This window comes from Sceloporus occidentalis, unplaced genomic scaffold (genome assembly GCF_023333645.1).
Source record: "Sceloporus occidentalis isolate IW3139 unplaced genomic scaffold, rSceOcc1.0.p SCAF_4, whole genome shotgun sequence".
Taxonomy (NCBI): domain Eukaryota; kingdom Metazoa; phylum Chordata; class Lepidosauria; order Squamata; family Phrynosomatidae; genus Sceloporus; species Sceloporus occidentalis.
The window spans coordinates 146601074-146621575 of NW_028316984.1; the positions used below are offsets into that span (position 1 = coordinate 146601074).

At 41.3% G+C, this 20502-nt stretch overlaps 2 protein-coding genes across 5 annotated transcripts; both read right to left on the reverse strand.

The window, feature by feature from the left end:
- Positions 1 to 1186: 1186 nt before the first annotated feature.
- Positions 1187 to 6549, reverse strand: RPUSD2 (RNA pseudouridine synthase domain containing 2). Its single transcript, XM_089521941.1, has 3 exons — positions 6078 to 6549; positions 5584 to 5880; positions 1187 to 4317 (listed from the first exon to the last, which is right to left on the reverse strand). The coding sequence occupies exons 1-3, from the start codon at positions 6456 to 6458 to the stop codon at positions 3550 to 3552; spliced, it is 1446 nt and encodes a 481-aa protein (XP_089378067.1). The 5' UTR covers positions 6459 to 6549; the 3' UTR covers positions 1187 to 3549.
- Positions 6550 to 7524: 975 nt separating this feature from the next.
- LOC149314818 (protein-L-isoaspartate(D-aspartate) O-methyltransferase-like) lies at positions 7525 to 20497 on the reverse strand. Of its 4 annotated transcripts, XR_016280973.1 has the most exons (11): positions 20372 to 20497; positions 19257 to 19320; positions 18210 to 18351; positions 16995 to 17099; positions 16694 to 16725; positions 15747 to 15851; positions 14624 to 14744; positions 12446 to 12531; positions 10860 to 11029; positions 8564 to 8663; positions 7525 to 8024 (listed from the first exon to the last, which is right to left on the reverse strand). XR_016280973.1 is itself a non-coding variant. In XM_089521943.1 (9 exons), exons 2-9 carry the CDS (start codon positions 18319 to 18321, stop codon positions 8012 to 8014), a joined length of 744 nt encoding a protein of 247 aa, XP_089378069.1. In that variant the 5' UTR covers positions 18322 to 18351; positions 20372 to 20492; the 3' UTR covers positions 7525 to 8011. The 4 variants fall into 4 exon arrangements, 2 of the variants coding, with proteins under 2 accessions (XP_089378069.1, XP_089378070.1); XR_016280972.1 differs by lacking the exon at positions 19257 to 19320; XM_089521943.1 differs by lacking the exons at positions 8564 to 8663; positions 19257 to 19320 and having other exon boundaries at positions 20372 to 20492.
- Between the last annotated feature and the right edge of the window lie 5 nt (positions 20498 to 20502).

Here is a 20502-nt window from a genome sequence, read left to right on the forward strand (position 1 = left end):
TTAGGGGTTCATTTACCAGAGCATAGGAGGCCTGCCAGCTTTGGACATTATTAGTATACCTTTAAAACTCTCCCCAACCCACCTCCTGCCACTCACACAATGGGAAAGGGAATGATAGTTGTGCTGCTTCCCAAAAATTTGGAAAAAATTACTTTGGGAGGCCTACAACTTTGAGAATCCCCTCCAGTCAGAGCTATTTCAAAGCCAGTTCTTTCCCCAAAGCTCCTGTGACCTCAAACTCTTGCCCACCTCAGTAGTAAAATGGGAAGGCAGTTGACAGAATCACAACAAGAATGAGTGGGCAGAACTGCAGATTCCTAATTTCCAGCTATATGGGGCAATTTGAAGGTACACAGAATTGCAGTAGGTGGCAACTCTACTGCAATACAAAGTAGTGTTGCAATAGGTGGCAAAATTACTGTAATACAAACATCCTCACCTTCTTACAACATAGAGACATTTCATTTGGACTGGAAATCTCCCAGAATGGAAATGGGAGTTTTTCATGATGTCTATAACAAGGCCTACAGGGCTGCTACCCTTTAAAATAAGTAACAGCTCTGCTGGGTGAATGATCTTGTCTGCAGTTCTTCCTTGTGAAAAGGAAAACGGATAAAATTCAGGCAAAGGCAGGTCCAAAGCCTGAATAACCCAAGAAGGTATTGATCCAAGACAAGTTGAAGGAATTGTTTCCCATCCAGTTGAGAAGGGTTTTATCTCCTGCTACACTAGGGGTGGGGTAAATGTAGCCCCACAGCCTATTTGTATGGCCCCTAGGATCTTCTGAATGTTCCCCATATTTTTTAACCTTCCCTGCAAATGTCTGCTAACATCCACAACAGGGCAATTCTGCCATGTTTGAGAAGACCACACACCTTTTCTGTAACAAGAACCCAGAAGCTTACCTCATCACTTTCTGGTGGAAGAAAGTGGGCCTAAAATGGCTCAGACCCACCCCCAAAGTCGCAAAATTGCCCCCCTCCCAGTCCTCTAGGGCTCAGTGAGAAACATTGTGGTTTCCCCCCCTAGGCTGGAGGACTGCCAAGGGAGCCTCCTAACCTCCAACAGTTGCCCTCCTCTTTCATACATCCAAGAATAGCTTTGAAACTGTGTAAAGAGAACCATATAGTATATTCATTCACTGATGAACTCATTCATCCATCCTCTCATAGACAGATATAAAATGGAACATGAATTCTGCATCTTTAATAATTGTGTCAAAAATTTCAGCATGTGCAGCTTAACACATAAGTTAAAAGTAAAGGTAGTCCCCTTGACATGAATGTCTAGTCATAACCGAGTGTAGGGGGTGATGCCCATCTCCGTTTCTAAGCCAAAGAGCCAGCATTGTCTGAGAACTGCTCTGGTGGTCATGTGGCCAGCATTACTCCACCGAACGCTGTTACCTTCCCACTGAGAAGTGGTACCGATCTATCTATTTGCATCTGCATGCTATCAAACTGCTAGGTTGGCAGAAGCTGAGACTAGTGATAGGAACTCACCTCATCAGAGTAGTGGAGTCTCCTTCCTTAGAGGTCTTTAAGCAGAGGCTGGATGACCATCTGTCGGGGATGCTTTGACTGAGAGTTCCTGCATGGCAGGGGATTGGACTGGATGGTCCTTGTGGTCTCTTCCAAATCTACTATTCTATGATCAGACAACACTTGGGCCTCAAACTGCCCAATAATCAGAACTGGTGTCTTAACCACTAAGCCACCACATCCCACTCATCACACAAGTTACACCTGCAGAAATACCCCCTTTTTAATATTAAAGAAATGTTAAAGGCACAGGAGCCCTGGCCTATTTTGCACAATTGCAGTCATGTACAAGTTTTCTTGGAGACATTGTGTGTAGGGCAAAAAATGTAACAAGAAAACCTCAGTTTCATACCCACCAAGGGTTTTGGGCCAGTTTTGAATGACTACCAGATTCATGTTCTTCCTTTTACACAAATTTGAAACTATACGTTCCTACTGTATATGAAATTGGAAAATAGCTTAATATTAATTTACTGACCAGGAAATCAAATCCTAAGTAATATAGTTCTGTTTCAGATGCACAGGGAAGTTGTAATTATAAGCCATGTTTCAAACATTAAAACCAGTGTGTGTAAGAGGATGGGAGCACTTAATTTGGCCTTTTCACCCATTAACCCACCTCTTTCCCAAGTTGGGAGCCAACCAATTAAGTGTATATTATAACCCATAAAATGCAAATACAACAGAAATATATTTATCAACACCCAAGGCTTGGTTGTGACTCCTTATCGACAACACACATACTCCTTCCAGATTCCATGTTGAGGGTAAACAAACCTGGATTGCAGCCATGGAGAATATGGAGTATCCAACAATTCTGGGACTGACTGGGAATTCAGTGATTGTGATAGTCCAGAATTAGTTCTGTAGATATTACAGAATAGAATGTACAATGCCTCACAAGTTCACTAGATATTATCATTCAAGAACTCAATGGACAGTAAAAGTAATAGATAAGGAAGATGTCTGAAGCAGGATGCAGAAGAACATTAAAATCTTAAAACAGTGGTGGGCATAAGCCATTCATCCAGATGTTGTTGAACTGTAGCAGCCAGCAATGGTGAACAGTGCTATGAGTTACAGTTCAGCTACAATTGGAATGCCACACAATCCTGACCCCTGTGCTAGAATACAAAATGGGCTCAAAAAAGGGTCAAATGAGATAAGAAAATCTGTTTAACTGTAAAACAGGTAATTTGTTTAGGCTGTAAAAAGTCCAAGAAAGTTGGAAATACAATTATGGAAATACAGTACTTAATCTACGGCTAGACTTGAACTGACTGAGTTGTATAATTTCTGAATTAAACTAAACTGTAAACCACTTAGGCATGATCCACGTGTTTTCTATGTAGTGATCTCTGCACTGTATACTAGGGTTCACAATATCCTGCTAAAGAGACACTATACTGTACAACTCTTTCTATAGTGAATGGAAGTGTATTCATTTGTGAATAGGACAATCTAATTTTTTCAGTTGATGGGGACACATTTTTAAGTATCAAATTATTGTCAGAAATAATCCATATTATTTGCACAGACCTTAATGTTCTGATGGCTCTTGTACATGTGTAAATTGAAAATGGAAAGCTTATACACTGCTTTCCAAATGCAGATATTAAGCAAATAAATAATATCCATCAGGTACAAATCACGCAACTGAAAACATGTAGGGAAGGGCTTGTTTTTAATCTCCATACTGTGTTAAGTAAATTTTAGGTACTTTACAAATAAGAAATTTAAATTAAGAAAATTCTTATTATTTTGCATTTTTCAATAATTATGTCTAGGGTTTTTTTTTTGTAATAAAAAGGAGACAAAATATCAAAACCACTCCCCAGAAAAGCTGCCTTAGGAAACTAGGCACTCCTTGTGGCATCTCACACAAAAAGGACTTTTTTTTCCATTTGTGGACAAACTGATGATAAAAACAAGAGCTATGGGAAATCTTTCTCTCTGTCTCGCACACACTCACTCACAGATACACAATGTAAAAAATATTTTGAAAGTCTCAAGTCTCTTCCCAGTTATCCTGTGCCCATGCAGGCATCTTGGAGCAGTATTCAAATTCTGCTCCTTTGTAGCGCAAAGCATGGAGATACATCACCAGATCTTTGGGTGATGGGTCAGGCCTCACGATCTTGCATTCTTCACACAAAGGATCCTTTTCAGCCCAATGCTCATTCAAACAGGTTTCTCTGTTCTCTGACTTGCACATCTGTGCTTCAGAAACTGAATTCTGAGAACATGTCAATATTCCACTCTGGTCTTCATCATTTGATTCTTCAGCCTGACCAGAATTTTTTGGAGGGATGACCTCCAGAGGCTTAGCACAGTTCCCTGGAGTCTCCTTCCTTTTATCTCCAGTGATGGGTTTCAGATCATCCTCATCAACATCCAAAATACCCAGACTCTGTTTAGAAAGATGCTCCTCCACTAGTGCCTGAAGCAGCTCCTCATCTGTTTTGTTAACAACACCACCTTTGCCCTTTTCAGGACCCCAAGCATTTGTGTTGTAGATAGGGTCATTGACAATAGGGTGCCCCAAATACTGCAGATGGACACGGATCTGATGAGTGCGCCCAGTGTGTGGTAAACACTTCACCACGCTAGTCTTGCCATTGTAACTGAGCCTCTGGAAGACTGTTTTGCATGGCTTACCCTTTGGGTCCACTCGACACACTCCCACTTTGTATGACACAACCAGGATAGGTTCTTCACAAGTCACCTCATTTTCTGGAAACTCTCCAAGCACACGACAAACATATTCCTTCTCCAGCTATTGGGGGAGGAGATGACAAGAAGGTAAAAACAAATAGCAAAAATAAACATCAGTACAGGATCTATAACATATTACGTTACTTACTAGCCACTTATATTCTCTACCTAGAGCTTGGTGGGAAGGTTTGGCCGCCAAAAGTTTGGGCCTACAACTTCCAGCATGGGCTTTGTTAAAAGACTGTTGGAACTGTCACCAAAAAGAACCAAAGATTCCCCACCTGTGACCTATAGCAAGCCGTACTTAGCTTCCCTCAGGCTATTTTGGGCCCTTTCAACCCACACAATTATAGCACTATGATTCCACTTTAACTGCCACAGCAACATTCAATGGAATCCTGAGATTGGCACTTTAGGGAGAGGTATTTAGACTTCTCAGCCAGAACAGAGATATCTAGCGCCTTATGAAACTACAAACCTCAGGATTCCATAGGATTCAGCCATGGCAGTTAAAGCAGAATACAGCACTGACTGTGTAGTATAAAAGAGCCCTATGTAGAAAGGAGATTAATAATGAAGGGACATCAACAGCGACAAAAAAATAATAATCAGTATTTAGTTTTTGTGGAAAACTGAAACACACAGTTCAGTTTCCCAGTGCTGTTTGTAAACCTATTGCTGGAATGGAGATGTTTTGGTCTATAACTCCCATAATCCCTTATCACTGGTCTTACTAGCCAGGCTTCCGAATTTCAAAACTCATTGGAGGCCAAAGTGTCCCCACTTCTAGCAGCCCCATTCCTTTAAAAGGGCACGGGGTGTTTATTTATTTATTATCCTGACTTTCTCCCAAGTTGGGACCCAAGGCGGATATGCCCACTGGCACCAGCCTAGGAAACTTCCAAGTGCCTTCTTCAAAAATAACAAAAGCTGCTTGCTAGCTCAGCTCTACGCAGGGTCTTTAAATACCTTTAACCACCATCCAGGCAGACAACAAACTCCCATAGCCAAAAAGCTAATGTAACAGGAAGTGAAATGCTTGTTCTGAGTAGCTATCAGAACCTGAGGCTGTTCTTTATTACTCCTTGGGTAACAATGCTGTGAAACGCCTGCTCTGTAGATCTAGTTCTGTGTGAATTCTGCAACATGATGTATTTAGTGGACTAGGATGTTTTGTCTGCCTGGGTGAAATACTGTCTTATCTCTGATCACTGATAAGAGATAGTGAAAGAAGCCCAATAGGAAAACTGTACAAGTCGAGCCTGAAGGCTGAGTCTTGGAGAAAGGGTGGGTTATAAGTGCGTACAACAAATAATCTGGGCTTCACCTGTCGCTGTCGAACTTGCTCATCGATCCTCTTGGAGGCCTCGGCCGACTTGGCGAACATGAGGACTCCTGACGTCAAGCGGTCGAGACGATGGATAGTGTGCAGCTCCTTGAGGTTGTGCTCTTTGCCCAAAATGAAGATGACGGTATTATGCCGAAACCGGCCGCAAGGGTGGACCGGCAAAGAGGAGGGCTTGTCCACCACCACCACCTCCTCGTTTTCCTCTATGAACTCAATGGCGCTCGCTGTAACCGGAGGTTCGTGGCGATGTATTGTGTTCCGCAGAAGGTCATTGTTCTGAAAGCAAAAGGATAAGTGCGCATTAATGGAAGGAAGCCATTTTGTGGGACAGCCTGGTGGAAAGGGCTATGGAATTCTGGGAGTAGGAGTTTGTTGTGGGGCCCAGAGCGGAGCAGAGCTCCCAGAATTCCATAGCAAGGAGGCAGACAAAGGGTTAAAGCGGTCCCTCCAGTCCTCCTCCTCCTCCTCCTCACCTTGAGCCGTAGCTTGAGGTCGGTGAGGGGCCTGCCGTTGAGCCGGAGGCGCCCTGCCTGGGCGGCGGCGCGGTAGTAGTCCAAGCTCTGGGCGCGGAACTCCTCGGCGAAGACCTCCAGGAGGCTCCTTCCGACCCAGCGGCCCTTGCAATAAGTCTGGAAGTCGAAGAAGTAGGGCCGCACCTTCCTCAGCCCGCCCTCCACGTAGCAGCTGGTCTCTGCGAAGTGGGCCTCGTTGAAGCTCACGCCGGCCTTCAGCCTCCGCGGAGGGGGCACCCAGCGCCGCCCCGGAGCCTCCTCCTCCTCCTCCTCGCCACGCCGCTCCCCTCGGCGGCGGCGCTTGGGCGGAGGAGGCTCCGGGGGCTTCTCGGGCTCCTCCATGGCCGCCCAGGACCCGCGTCCGGGGCCCCAGGCGGGGAACAAGGCGGCGGCCCAGCGACGCCTCTGGACTAGGCCTCCCTTCGTGCTCCTCCTGCCCCCAGTCAGGAGGCCGCCTCCTCCTCCTCGCATGGCGCCTCCGTGACGGCGAACGCCTCCGCCAATCACGCGAGGCCTCCCGGTGACGTCACTGCTAAGCGACAGGAGGAGGAGGAGAGAGAGAGGGAGGAGGCCAGAAGGGTCATGGGGCGCCTTCTGCACTGCAGAACTAATGTGTGTGTACATATATATATATATATATACACATGTGTGGTGTGTATATCTATATATATGTGTGTGAGAGTATATATGTGTATGTGTTGTGTGCATGTGTGTTGTGTATATATATGTGTGTGTGTTGTGTTCATATATATGTATGTGTGTGTATGTATATATATATATATATATGCATATTGTGTGTATGTGTGTTTTGTGTATATGTGTGTGTGTGTTGTGTATATATATGTGTGTATATATGTGTGTGTTTTGTGTGTATATATATGTTTGTGTGTGTATATATATATATATATATATATATGATAGAATTTATATGTACTTTACATACATACATATATACAAACATTTTAATGTGGTTAATATTTAACTATGTTCTAACTTTTGTAAGCAGTGTTTTATTCCTGCCTTTTAAAAATTATTGTATCCTGCCTTTCTCCCACAAAAACTGGGACTCAAGGTGGGTTGCAGCAATTTGAAAAAGACAGAACTGAAACACTGACTGCAAAAGTTAAAAGATAATTAAATATTGACCACATTAAAGCGTAAGTTAAAAACAGCACGGTTAAAACCAATGTAAGAAACACACCATTAAAACAGCACACCATCTCAGGCCACAAAATGCACCCACCAAATGCCTGCTTGAATAAAAACGTCTTCACTTGTCGGCCCTCCCCTGGCAGCCTTAACACTCAGACTGGCTTGCATAGGGAGATAGGGTCCTTCGGACAGTCTGGACCCAAGCTGGTTGAGCAAAGTAACTGTTCCTTATGAAAATAGTTACACCACGGAAAAGCAAGATTTAACTTGTTTTATTAGATTAAATGGTTAAAAGTGCACATTATAGCCAGTATTTTGTTTCCAGCAGTAGATGACCATGCAAAAAGAATTCTACAAGTATCAGGAAACCAGATAAGGATTGGTTTCTTATTTATAAAAGGCATAGAGCACAGAGATGCCTAGCACAACTATTTTTCCCACTCCTGCATAAACGAGAACTTATTTGTAGTCTATGAAATAGAAGAGCCAGGCTAGTCGTTAGCCTTGAGCCTATCAAGCCGCTTGGATTTCAAACCACAGTTCTTGTAATTAGATATTATAGATATTAATGAGTCCGTTGTTATCCTTAAGGAGAGATTTCTTAATTTCTCCCAAATTTTGATGCTATCTCAAATACAATACGTCAGCGGAACATTGTATTAGTATGTACAAGTATGAATTCCTATTTCTTCCAAACATAGTTTTCACATGGTTTCCAAATATCCTTTACAGACTTAAGTCTTTTAAAGTTCACCCCTAGGGTAAAAAGAGACAATTGATCATTACTAATCATCATACTAACACCTCCCCAAAAATCCAGTTTTCACATTTGGCTTCAGAGATCAAAATGCTTCAGAGATGAAGTGGCATTTCTTACTACAGCACTTCCCTAGCTTAATGTGTACAGATAAGAAACAGCACAATGCTTCTGGAGAAAGCACACCTAAAAGGAACATGCATTGAGGGAAAAGGGAGTAATTCAGGAGTAAGACAGAATATAAATTAAGTAAATGAACACTGTGTGCCATCACTATGGGGCAGGTAGAGACTACATGCAGAGGCCTATATTCAAACGTTAAACACAACAAGTGTTATTTGTAAGTTCCTTTGCTTCTGTGGTTTTACTTTAGCTGCACCTAATCTTGGATTTAGGCCAAAAGCTGGAGAAATGCCACTTGTTTGCTATAGCCTGAAAAACAGTACAACAATTTTAAATTATTTGTTTATATTTTAATTTTGTGTGGGTTTTTTGTTATTAATTTGTTAATAAATAAATAAAGAAGAAGAAACCTTACTGTAATTCCTAGATCATGAGGGCAGTTGAAGTTATTCATGTTCACTGGAGCTGGGAGGGATGCTGTCTATGTGATGTACATATGTGGATGCCTTTTCTGTCTGTAGACAGGCAAACCCATATGGAGAAGAATTATGCCTACAGTGTCATTTATTAACTTATCACATCTTTATACTAGACCTGTTTGGGCCAAAGGCACTATGGATTCCTATTTTATGGTTTTACTTCCAGAATTCCAAGGCCTTTTAAAAATTCAATCATTAGTATTTAAATATACATTCCTGTCAATCTACTTGTATAAGACATAGTAAACTTTTCTTATTTTATGTATCTTTATAAAACACAATATTCAGTTTGGTCTTATGGTTTCCCTGTGACCAAGTGCTAACATAAATGAAGGGGATGTTTTCCTTGCCCAGCAGGGCCTGGTTTGGATACTCAAATTACCAGCTTTCTATATGATGGTTTAAATAGCTAAGAATGAAGAGGATTGCATACTCCAGTACCTTGCATCATTCCTTGTTGCTTAATTAAGTCACTGAAATGGAAAACTTAGGTTTAATGTCCATTTACTAACCAGAATCTGAAGTTTAAAGTTAAGATTCTGATTCATAAATTGACATCAAATCAATGGTTTGGACAGAACAATAAACTGGTGTTTAAGTTAAAAAGAAGGCTACAAAGGGTGAGAAAGGAGCACATAATTTTGTCATTCATCCTCAACTAATGAAGTATGGTTTAGCGCAGTGGTTCCCAACCTTTCTAATGCTGTGACCCCTTAATACAGTTCCTCATGTTGTGGTGACCCAAACCCATGAAATTATTTCCATTGCTACTTCATAACTGTAATTAAATAGGTGTTTTCCAATGGTCTTAGGCGACCCCCATGAAAGGGTCATTTGACCCCCAAAGGGGTCCCGACCCACAGGTTGGGAACCACTGGTTTAGCGGGATAAGTATCAAACATCCAAAGTAAGATACTATCACTAAACTTTAAGCAACAAGTAATAATGGTCAAGCCTTTTACAGTATAGGAGAAGATCTCTAAAGGAGAAAATTCCAGAAAGGAATTAAGGCACTTTCACTTATGAAAATGCATGAACATCCCCCATTGTGTCTATAAAGACTATAAGGTAAGCTGTACTATGTATAACAGCACATACTTTCAAATGTGCATGTGTATGGAATCACAGGGCCTGAGCTGATGGGCAGGATACTGCAGGCCAAGCCTGTAGTGTCCTGCCTTGCCCTGCCCCAGTTTCTACCTGGGTTAGTCTCTAGGCCAGTGGGTGTTCATATGCTCACCTGCCACCATTCCATGGAGCTGCTGCCGCGTGCCCCTTACCTGTCGTTGCCATCTCTGAAGGCCCCTGCCGTGGTTGTAAGGGCAGAAGTGGGGCCTCTGGCTACACCCATGTGGCCAGGTGCCCCTTTCTGACATCAGAGGCTGCAACAGGGAGCTTCAGAGAAGACATATGGTGGCAGGAGAAAAGGGGTGCACAGGGCCATGTAGTGTGCCTGCTGTTGACATGGAGTTTTCACAAAACTCTGAGGCAAACAGCAGGTTTTTTTAACCCATGCTAAGGCTGCTTCATCCCAGGATCCGTCAGGAACCGCCAGATTGGCATCCAGACTGGCTGATCCTAGACCAGGGCTATTGCTATGCATCATCTGTACAGGATCACACCAGGCTTGGGGGGGGGGGACACAGGCCTTTTGGCACATGTGTATAGGCCCACAGACTTTATTCAAATGGTTTCTCTGTGCTTTCCAAGATATCCCCTCTGCTTAATATAAGGGAAGAGTTCTAGTTTTTATAATAATTTAATTGCAGAGATGTGTACAGCTAGCAAGGGCAGACTTCAGGCTTATGGGATATTTATTTTTGCTAGAATTGTGTGTAAAAGACATACACTTGGATTTAAAGAATCTTGCACTCAGGTATTTGCCTTGAGTACCATGACTGAATGAAGCCTTACAGTCCTCCTACAAAAATTCCAGTTCTGCTCACCCTAACCATTCTATTTTTCAGCATGGAGCCAGAATGAGGTTTAAGAGTCATTTTGCTGCTTCTTTTGTTAAATAAATCTCAGTCAGAAATCCCTTTTTGGTCTGCTACAAAGTCACTTACAAATCTATCTTCTTCCCACTCTGGGCTACCTGTTAGCAGTTTTGTTTTGCCTGCAACAAGCAGAGTAGGAGAGGGATTCCCCCCCCCGCCAATCAATATGTTGTCATTTTAGGAAAAATGAGTTTTTATCTAACCACACCTTGGAAGGAACTTATTAATATTTTACCGAGGCCACTGTTTCTCCTTGTCTGTCAAAGGAACATATATCACCCCCATCAGATGTGTTTCTACAATCTGACCATCTTTAGTCTTGTCATACTGCATCATAACCTGGTTTCCACCCTCTGGTCCTACTGGCAGAATTAGTCGCCCTCCTGGTTTCAGCTCATTCAGTAACTGGTAAGACAAAAGAAGATTCACCAAGATTAACAAGATAAAGCAAAAAACAAAACAACCCCCCCAACAGAACAAAATGGAGAGATTTCTATGTAAAAAAGAGAAGCAAAATTAAGCTCCTTGGGTTCTGCAAGAAAAATAGAACATACCCATATGAGATGTGAAGGTGCCCCTGCCCCCTCCCCCCGAAAAAAAGGTCTTCCCCCATTTATTTCTGTATTTTTTTAAAAAAATGAATTATGCAGTATTTTCTTTTAGAATGATAAAATATTTAGGATGTTTATATATTGCTTCCCCCACCCTAAATTATTGCTCAGAGCTACGTATATTACAGGAGCAATTTTACGCAAGCCTGTGTACAGGATCAGAGCATTGCAGATCTTGGTTTTACTTTTTGTTGTTGTTGTTCTCTTAAGGGAATGAGTGCTTTATTTCTGCTCAACACTTTGGAGGTGTAGAAGAGACAAAATCATTTTCTTTGTTTTACAAGTGCTAGTGGTTTCTTCTCTTTTTACTTTCCCCCCTCCCCTGCTTCACATAAGAAAGCAAAAATTTAAGAGTTCCAATGTTCCCTAAACTGGGATCTTGTTGCTCCATTTGTAACAAACAATGTCCTTTGAAAAGGATTTAAACAAGAGGCTGAATGCCCATCTGTCGTGGGTGCTTTGATTTTGTTTCTGCATGGCAGGGGGTTGGACTGGATGGCCCTTGTGTTCTCATGAATTCTATGATTCTATGTAAAATAATATCAATTTATAGATATTGTCTGCATAAACTGTACTTTTAACATTCAAAACATTATAAATTTATGTCAAACCAAATTAGACATAACACCTGAGGAAGTAGGTTCAAGTCTACGAAAGCTCATGCTACTCAATTTTATGTTCCCAAAGTCACAAATTAATTTAGCATTTTTTAAAAAATCCTAAAATTTCTGAGGAAATAAACTGCAAAAAACAGATATCTATCCCTCCCTTCCCAGTTTCAATTTTCCAGACATTTTTACATCTCTATAGATAACCTGCAAACTTGCTATTTATTTGTAATCTCATTTCTTCACATGAGATTTTTCTTGCTGAAGATTTCTACAAAGAACCACAATGAAGTATTTTCTTTTTAACTCATATTGAAAGAACGCCCATACTGAAAGGATCAGATTTCCAAATACAGGAAATCTGTTTAAGAAAGTTCCATATATAATTCTTCCTATTTTAAAGCCATTTCAACCCTCTTTTCTTAAAATTGCAACTGTAAGATGGTATCACATACTTTCCAATGCAGTCTTTTAGCTGCCTTAGATCCCTTGGCTGGAGAAAGGTGGGATAGTAAATGAATAAATACATCAATAAATAAATCTATCTTAAGGTTCTAGCCAGCAGTGAGGGACAAATGGAGGCAGACATATATCTTTCTTACCGCTTTTGGCACTGTCGGGGCAGCTGCTCCAACATGGATGGCATCATAAGGGGCTTCTTCAGGATACCCCTTCCTGCCATCCCCAACTGTGGAGAGAGAATGTGCAGTGAAGGTTCTTGTTCAGATGGCAGCTTCTCCTAAACAGTTCTCCTCTGCCTCTCCTTTCACTTGATACCTACATGGAGGAGAGACTGGTATACATATTATATTAGCGCTGGGGTCTAAAACAGAGTATGGAAACCATAGGATGAGACCAGGATGAAAACAGAGGATGGAAACCACAGGATGAAACCTAACAAGGAAAAACACTGCTCTTTCATACTAAGCTTTTAGGTTAATCAGAATTATGAAAGGAATCTGAAAGAAAAAATAGATTTTTAGTTACTTTTTAGCTATTTCACAACTTGTAATGAAATCCTATGTACAGTTACTGGGAATTATCACTGGGCTAAATAAGCCTTACTTCCAAGTGTGCATACATAGGATTGCAGCCCTAGAAATGTATGTAGTTCTAAATGTGCAATCCTATTCATACTTGCTTGGCAATAAAACCCTGTAAAATCAACTGAACTTACTTCTATAACAAAATAGGAATTTGTTGCACTGAGTAAAAGAAGCAATTTAGTTTTCTCCAAATTTATTATTATTATTATTATTATTAACCTTTATTTATGAAGCGCTGTAAATTTACACAGCGCTGTACATGCAATCTTTTTAGTTAGACGGTTCCCTGCCCTCAGGCTTAGATTAATCCTTATTTCCAAGTCCATATATTTCTAGTTTCACTGGAATGTACAATTAAGTATGCTTTGAATCCTAATTTTATTATAGACATATGATGAAATAATACATCCCAGCAAGGGGGGGGGGCAGGCAGAACCATGGTGACTATCTGGGGGCTGTGAGGAAGAAGATGCTACAAGCTCTAATGCTACTTTGGACCTCTGCCTCCTTAGTGGGATTTCTCCTTGCAGGACTCAGCAGGCGTCTGTTGGGTTCAAAAAGCAAGTCCCTGTCTTTTGCCCTGCAGAAAGAAGGGCTTGTTATTTGCTTTGGCCACTCCTTTTATCATATGCCTGTCTATTTATTGTTCTGTTTTAATAGCTACTGTCCTACCGGCCTAATACAGGAAGGATGTGTTTTCCAGAGAAGGGAGAGGAAACACAGTCTCAGGGAGCAGCCACTGGAGTCATACAGGGCAGAGGGAGATACGGAACAAGGAGACAATTAAAATATCAAAGAATAGGGTAACACAAGAGGGTGCTTGTTGTCTCCAAATTCTCCCAGCCCAAATAGCTTGAATAGTCTTGGTGACAGCCCTCCCTGCCCCTGGGTTGAAAATACTGATGCTGAATGCCAGGTCAGTGGATGAACAAATTGACCTGGCCTGTATTACAAAGACATGGTTGGATGAGGCGGGGTGTGTGTGTGTGTGTTCTAATCACCCTCAGCTTTGCCCACCAGGGCCCCATTCCCACTGAGCGATAAAGCGACGAATCTTGCTGCGAGTCAGACTCTGAGCGAGTTCCCGAGTCATATTCAAATCATGTCCATTGTTCCCATTACAAAAGGGAGCAAACGGACTCGGTTTTTCTTGACCCATGTTCTCGTTCCCATTGCTATTTCTCCGTTGTATTTTGACGCTGACTTTTTTGTTTTAATATTGTAATGGTTTAATTCTATTTTAATGTACTATTTTGCATGCTTCTAATTGTTCTGTTTTTTTTTAATGTTGTGAGCCACACCTTGAGTGCCAGTTTTGGGGAAAGGGTGGGACATTTATTTATGTATTTATTATTTCATTTATATGCCACCTTTCTCCCTGAAGGGACCCAAGGTGACTCACAGATTTACAGATGATGATGATGATATAAAGAAAACAAAATTAGGAGGGATCAGCATAGGTCTGAAAATAATACAGGAAAAAGAAGCCTCAGGCTTCATATACTGTAGTAGATCATGGCAGTTAATCTATAACTGACTTTACGACATGGTAGAGGACTCATAATGAGAGGCATTAGTATATAGGGTAAACATTCCTGGCTCAATTTATCATTAATGGAATTTTATTATAAACATAGCATAGCAATGGTGAGGCGGCATCTCGTAGTAACTCATTTGCCTATGTACCTTTGGCATAATTGCTACAATAACATTCTCTATAGAAAGAGCTCTTACCTATAAGTTTTACTCGCCCAGAACTCAGCAAAGTTGGATCATCTTCTCTGACATTTCTGATGGATTCATGAACCAGCTCTTCAATGTGTTCAATGCCCACTGCTTTCCCTGTTGGCCCTACCTGTAACAGGAGACACATTCACTTCAGCATGGGTTACTACCACAAATTAATTAATTCAGAAAACAATTTCCCTTAGAATGATTAGCTGCTAATATATGATTATTTATACACAATGGGTGGGATTCAACACTTCCATCCATGTCTACTAAGTAGCCCCCACAGGTCCTATGCCCTTAACCCCTGCTCCAGGCGTCTGGAAAATCACCCAGGGCAGGTTTTTGATCTCTAGTGCAGTATTTGATGTACACCAATTATATGTACAGCCAGTTTCAGAATATCTGGGGGTTAGCAAAATTACCCAGAAAATAAAGTCTAATTGCAATTATTTCTACAACTATACCTGTCAGGAATTCTTCAGAGATGCAGTGCGCTAACTATGCAACTTCAATTATGTCATTCATTTTAGATGCCTGCTCCAATGGTGTACAACTCCAATTATGTAATTCGTCTATATGCCTGCTCAAAGTAAGTCTCACTGAGTTCACTGGGACTTACCCTCAGAAAAGTATATCTAGGATTGTAGCCTCTCTCTCCTTTAACACATGGCTAACAATGTGATTATAATGGAATAGATCAGATTTGTCTAGAGAAGGCCCATTCAATTCATTTTCAAGACTGTGTTACTTCAGTTGATCCTTTTTAATTTACCTAAATTTATATTTCACTGTAGCTAGATCCTTCTCTGTACAGATAACAGCATCAAATATAAGACTGGTTAGAAAAACAGTACAGTAGGCTCTCCTTATCCAAGAGTTTAACCATCCACAGCTTGAAATATTTCAAAAAGTTATAAATTCCAAATAGCAAACCTTGATTTTGTCATTTTGTATAAGGGACACCATTTCACTATGTCATTGTATTCAATGGGACTTGAGCATCCACAGATTTTGGTATCCACAGAGGATCCTGGAACCAAATCCCAGCAGATAACAAGAGCCCACTGTACATGTTTTCCCCCCCTCACCACAGAATCCCACGAAATACATGGTGTATTCTGCTTACCATCCTAGCAAAGCAAGCTGTAAGATATCCACTTCCTGATCCTACATCCAGGGCTTTTGCTCCTTCCACCAACTGGTCCTTCAGTAACTCAAGGGCATGAGCATGCTGCAGAAACAACAAATGTCATTTCATACTACCAAGAGAACTGGTTTTCATGATCCTTTCATTCAACAGTGACAAAAGTAATATAAGAAAACACTCTCACAATTCAACCCCTTGACTATGCTCCAGCTTTATAAAATCATGTATTCTAATTTTTACTTTAGAAATGCAAGCACAGGAGGAAATGAAGCAGCCACCAGCAGAAATTCAGATAAGAAACATCTGCAGCACAAATTTCTGAGCATTTTCAATTTGCAATAGTTATAAATACACCTTCTTGTTGACTTATACCACCTGCATCCATGTAGTAGCACACAGGACTGCCTAGAAAATACTCAGTACAATAAGTAATTTGGTCATGTTGCTAGGACAGGACCCTAACCTAGTAGCAGGACACATGGCTTTCATGTATATGGTTCTGTTTTCAATCCTCTTGCATCTCCAGTTCAAAGGCACATATACAGCAAGTCCAGAGGAGGCAGCACCATGTCAGATGGGCAATGTCTGATCTCAGTATAAGGCATTTTTACACATTCATGGCCTATGTGCATATTCTGCTGAACGCTATCTACTAACTGGTGACGCAGTGGTTAAATGCCTGTACTGCAGCCATTCACTCGAAACCACAAGGTTGCGAGTTCAAGACCAGCAAAAGGGCCCAAGCTCGACTCAGGCTTGCATCCTTCCGAGGTTGCTAAAATGAGTACCCAGACTGTTGGGGGCAAATTAGCTTACTTGCTGTTCACCGCTATGATCTTTGGAATAGCGGTATATAAATAAAACAAATTATTATTAATTATTACATTATTCATATAGCATTTAGTAGATGTTGTAATATGTCTTACCATATGAGGTGCACTTATTGTAGCCTTGTATCCTGAAAAGAAAACCACTGGTCAGTTGTTTTTTCATTATCAAAACCTGTATTAACTTGAGCATCTTCTATTAACACAGTTAACTTCACAAATGGTCTACTCCCTCAGTGTCTCTATGTAATTCAAAGACTTGAGAGTTTCTGCTTTATACTACACTGTGTGAAAGGTATTTTGGCCCTGTGTAAAATTTCCAGGATGAACTTATGCAGCCAAGTTTTGGGGTTCCAAGAGCTAAAGCTACACACAAATAATAATATTTGCCATTTCTTACCTATTGACTGAGGCGAATCCATATATGGGAAATACTTGATATAGTGGGCTCTGTCTGTAGCCAGCAACACATCAAAAACGTGCTGAGACTTAATCACACCATTTTCTAAAGAAACAGGGAATAAGAGGGCAGATAGTAGTTCAGTGGAGTCCAGCTCATTTGGGACAGTTTGATAACTCATTCAGGTTAGTTGTTCCATTTCCACTATATATTAATAAATACACTTAACAACTTTGTGTAAACCTAAATTCTGGAGGTACCTGTTGTTATTTTGCCAGTTGTAGACAGGTCTACACAGCTATAGGAGGATAGAGCGGAGTAGATTCACACATTTTACCAGCTCAGACTTTGTTTACTGCTGATACACTACTGAAACCCAACACTGAAACTCTGTGTTTCTTCAGCCCTTCTTCACCATCCTCCCAATGCTGTTAAAAAAATTCCAGCTAGATGGAGGGCTAGGAGAAAATGTGGGCTGGAGAGGGATAAAAAGATTTTTTAAAAGAAGCTTTGTTTTCAGAGGCTTTGTTAACTGAGGGCCTATACAAACAGGCCAAAGTAAAGCTGCTTCAAGTCACTTTGGAGGTATGCTGTTTAAATGACACGTGCATCTTAAGAGGCCAGAAGCTGCACTAAGGCTGTGCTTCTTAGGATTGGAGCACATGTATCATTTAAACAGCATACCTCCAAAATGACCCGAAGCAGCTTTATTTTGGTCTGTCTGTATGGACTCTGAATTATGCCTGCAATGTACAATTCTAAAAGAGAATTAGACCAATTGATGTATTATAAGACTATTAATAGCTACTAATGATGACTGCATATTATCTCCAGCATCACAGGTAGTAAGCCTCTCAGTAATGGTTGCTGAGATACATGAATGGGAGGATGCTACTGTAATCATGTCTTGCTCAGAAGTAAATGCAGATTAGCAGGATACTGGACTAGACAGGTGTTTGGTATGATCTCATATAGCTCTTATGTCATGGGCAGGGAAAGAGATAGGCATGCTAGTTGCAGTGAGCCAGCAGGCGTTTGGAAATGGCAGACTAGCTAATATGTAATTTTAGGAATATGCTGTTCTACTATTTCTTTTGGTTAAACTCAGTTTTATTTTTAAATGAGGGCTAGTAATTAACTCTGTACTGTGTACCCCAGTATTTCAGTAACTGGTTTAAAAATGAGCCCTGGAGATCAGTTGCTGTTTGTACTCACTGTAAAGGTTGTTGAGCAATTCAGCATGCGTCTTCCCAGTTGAGGTCCACGCCATGGTTCTGGATAGCAGAAGTCCCATGAGCAAGGTAACAATCAGCAGCATGTGTCTCATCACATAAAAATGTGCCAGGGATTCTCAGGCCTGACCAGCCAGTCATGATGGAGCAAAGAGAAAAAGATGTTGTACAACAAGCTCATATAACATCCAAAGGAAACCAAATCCTCCACATGCAGAAGCAGCCAAGATTAAGAATAGATGCACAGATGAAAAAACAACAACCAGGGAAACACATTGGTTGTCAAAATGAAATATTAATAGACTGTTTCACATTAATTTGGGTGCCATTTGTGCTACTTATTTTGGCATGAGTTATTTTTGTGCGAAAAGTACACTTGGATTACTGTAACATATGTTATATAGGGGCTGCTGTTGAAGACAATATGAAAGCAGAAGCAAGTCCAAAACTTTGTGGCTCAAGTGGACACAGGCCAAAGTAGACAGATTGTTTGAAACTGAAACACACTGAAAAAGTGGCTCCTGGTAAGTGCCATAGTTCAGTTCAAAGTGCTCATCTTAACCTGTAAACCCCCACTCAGTGTAGGGCTGAAATAACTACTTACTCTCAGATCCATTTGCCTATTTGCTTAGTTGTTTGAGGCCATTTTCTGAATGACAGTACTTTAATTTGAAATACATCAGGCAGTGGCTGGAGTGAAATCTCTCAATGACAGCTCACTTTGAAATGCCCTTACCATAATTTAAGTGCTAGGGCTAAATGTTTTCTGCTCTCCTAGGCATATTTTGAATCAACACGGTGTAGGTGGACTATGACTGTGGAGACTAGGTTTTGATTCCACGCTTGGCCATGAAACCCAGTGGGTGACCTTGGGCAAGTCACACTCTCTCGGCCTCAGAGGATGGCAATGGCAAACCTCCCCTGAAGAAATCTTGCCAAGAAAACCCCAGGATAGGTTCATTGTAGGGTCACCATAAGTCGGAAATGACCCGAAGGCACACAGCAACAAACAAATATTTATTTCTTGTACATTAATTGTTTCCTCTTAATAGCTGCCCCTTGACAATATGCTTCTGCTGGAGATGTGAGATATACTGTAAATAAACAAACAAAAAGGTGCACTTTATTCCAATGTATCAGAAGTTGGTTAAAAACCATCCATGCAAGTTCTGTGAACATATCTGCAAAAAAAGGGGGCCTGTTTTCAGTCTCATTCCAACAGCTACAGCATTCTAGGTGTCTGAGATTATGGCAATGTGAGCTGGAAGCAATTACAATCCAAAGGCTCATTTGGGCTTTGAGGAGGAACATAGCAGTAAGTAGTCTCCCTTACAGCAACAGCAGCCAGCCCTAAGGGATGGTGAAAAAGTTTGAATGAATTACTATTCTTCTAGTACAAGTTGTGTCTCCCTTATCCAGAATGCGGAAGTCCGAAACATTCAGAATTGTCCACATGGGTGGCTGAGACAGTGAGACCTTTGCTTTCAGATGGGTCAATGGACGCAAACCGCTTCAAGCATCAACAGGATCTAAATAGTATGTATAAAATTATCTGCAGGCTATGGCGAATTAAGTCTAGGTAAGTATTCCAAATTCGGAAACACTTCTGGCCCCAAGCATTTTGGGTAAGTGAGACGCATCCTGCATTTACGCACCATTCAGGGCTGCTAGCCGCAATTAAACCCAAGGGTCAAACACAATAAATGTCCAAAACAATCTGGTTTGGGACCACTTTAACTGCCCTGGCTCAGTGCTAGGGAATTCTGGGGACTAGTTTTGTAAGATAGTTAGCCTTCTCTGTCTGAGTTTTGGTTTCACAACAAACCACAATTCCCAGGATTCCCTGAACCATGGCAATTAATGCAGACTGAACCTGGCTTATTTCTGCAGTGTGTTTTGGGCCTTAGTCTCATGGGCTCAAAACAGACTGCAGAAATAATCCAGTTTGAGACCACTTTAACTGCCCTGGTTCAGTGCTAGGGAATCCTGGGAATTGTAGTTTATTGTGACACCAGAGCTCTAACACCGAAAGCTAAATGTCTCACAAAACTAAGAAGGAGACAAAGGCAGAGCCAGCCTAGCCAAGGGCTCCCCTTTCCCCAAACTGAGCTACCTCCTCAAAGGAGTCAAGTAAAGAGGACTCACCTGCGCAGCCGCAGTAGCGACTTCGACGCTCACATTCTGCCCTTCCTGCTCCACCTGACGCTTCTTTTTAGTCGCTAGGAAGTAAGGGCAACGCGCATGCGCGCTGGGTAAACAGACTTGTTGTTGTTTCG

Excerpts from the sequence above, each read along its gene's own strand:
- RPUSD2 (XM_089521941.1), bottom strand. The coding sequence starts at position 6,458 with ATGGAGGAGCCCGAGAAGCCCCCGGAGCCTCCTCCGCCCAAGCGCCGC. Across the intron at positions 5,881-6,077 it reads ACCTCAAGCTACGGCTCAAG|AACAATGACCTTCTGCGGAA; the intron begins GTGAGGAGGAGG and ends TTTTGCTTTCAG. Across the intron at positions 4,318-5,583 it reads AGCAAGTTCGACAGCGACAG|CTGGAGAAGGAATATGTTTG; the intron begins GTGAAGCCCAGA and ends CTCCCCCAATAG.
- LOC149314818 (XM_089521943.1), bottom strand. The coding sequence starts at position 18,321 with ATGAGACACATGCTGCTGATTGTTACCTTGCTCATGGGACTTCTGCTA. Across the intron at positions 15,852-16,693 it reads CAATAAGTGCACCTCATATG|CATGCTCATGCCCTTGAGTT; the intron begins GTAAGACATATT and ends TTGTTTCTGCAG. Across the intron at positions 14,745-15,746 it reads CAGCTTGCTTTGCTAGGATG|GTAGGGCCAACAGGGAAAGC; the intron begins GTAAGCAGAATA and ends CTCCTGTTACAG.